The 966-nt window shown below is 35.6% G+C and overlaps 1 protein-coding gene across 2 annotated transcripts in view; it reads left to right on the top strand.

Annotated features, from left to right (window-relative positions):
* The first annotated feature begins 204 nt into the window (after window positions 1–204).
* The window catches only part of LOC119582053 (hunchback-like protein), a 42,484-nt gene continuing 41,722 nt past the window's right edge, over window positions 205–966 (top strand). The window contains exon 1 of one of the 2 annotated variants that reach the window (XM_037930295.1): window positions 205–328. In XM_037930295.1, the coding sequence (XP_037786223.1) occupies window positions 220–328 (109 nt within the window). In that variant the 5' untranslated portion in view covers window positions 205–219. The remainder of the gene's footprint in view (window positions 329–966) is intronic. The other variant, XR_005229611.1, reaches the window with a different exon arrangement.

Here is a 966-nt window from a genome sequence, read left to right as displayed (position 1 = left end):
ATTTTTATATGGCTCAGAACAAAATTGAGTACTGTATTAAAAGTTCCCAATAATGCACAAGTTATTACCAAGAACTGGTAATCACCCACATCGCAAAACACTATATCCTTTCTGTATTTTCCTCATAGGTGATTTGTTTTTTTCATTATGATTTAAGAATTCACTCCCTTTACAACAGTGTTATTTCATTATTCATTTTTTGTCGTTGTCTCACTCTATATGTTTTGTAAAGAATATGCATTTCTTTCTCTTTCAGGAGTGTTGCCTCCCGCTAGTCAGGCAGGGTGGAGAGGGGGCCACACAGAATCCAGTGACACCTCAGCTCAAGGTAGGATAGAGCCCCAGCCAGTTTTTTTCTTATTCCAGATCTTAGGTGCATCAGCTTAAAGCTTGCTAATCAAATTCGGTAAATCATTTTATCAGCTTTACTATTAAATGGAATGAGAGGTTTCTCTCCTTTTTTTATTGAGTGCACGAGAACCAGTGTTACTATGCACTCTTTTGAGTTCAGTAATTTCTAATGTTTTAGAGATAAACAAGATTAATTTGAATTAAGCCTAAGATCTGGAAGTACTTCCAAAAGTGAGAGAGAGAAGATAAAGCATTTTGGAAGAATTGCACCTGTTATGCTTTGTGTGGTGTGCTGTAGCAATGCCTTCAGTCATATTGTAGATAGTTGAAGCAAGTAAAAAATAGATCGCTTTTCCCACTTACTAATGAATGAATGGTGTGATGTGTGAGATCTGCAAATTCTTCTAATACCCCTAACATCAAATCCATTTGCTTGAGGTCCAAGAAAACAAGGAAAAAGAAGGATGTTATATGGCTCTAATGGGACTTAGGTTATTAATGGGTAGAATGTACAGCAATGTAATTGTATTGAAATAATTTGTATAAAAGAGAAAGAAAACGATTCCCTTTTCATACTTTGTCATAGATACAGACACACAAATGGTCACCCCACTA

Source organism: Penaeus monodon, chromosome 15 (assembly GCF_015228065.2).
Source record: "Penaeus monodon isolate SGIC_2016 chromosome 15, NSTDA_Pmon_1, whole genome shotgun sequence".
In the NCBI taxonomy this organism is placed as follows: domain Eukaryota; kingdom Metazoa; phylum Arthropoda; class Malacostraca; order Decapoda; family Penaeidae; genus Penaeus; species Penaeus monodon.
The sequence above is the reverse complement of the archived record's forward strand: the minus strand, read 5'-3'. Positions and strand labels throughout refer to the sequence as shown.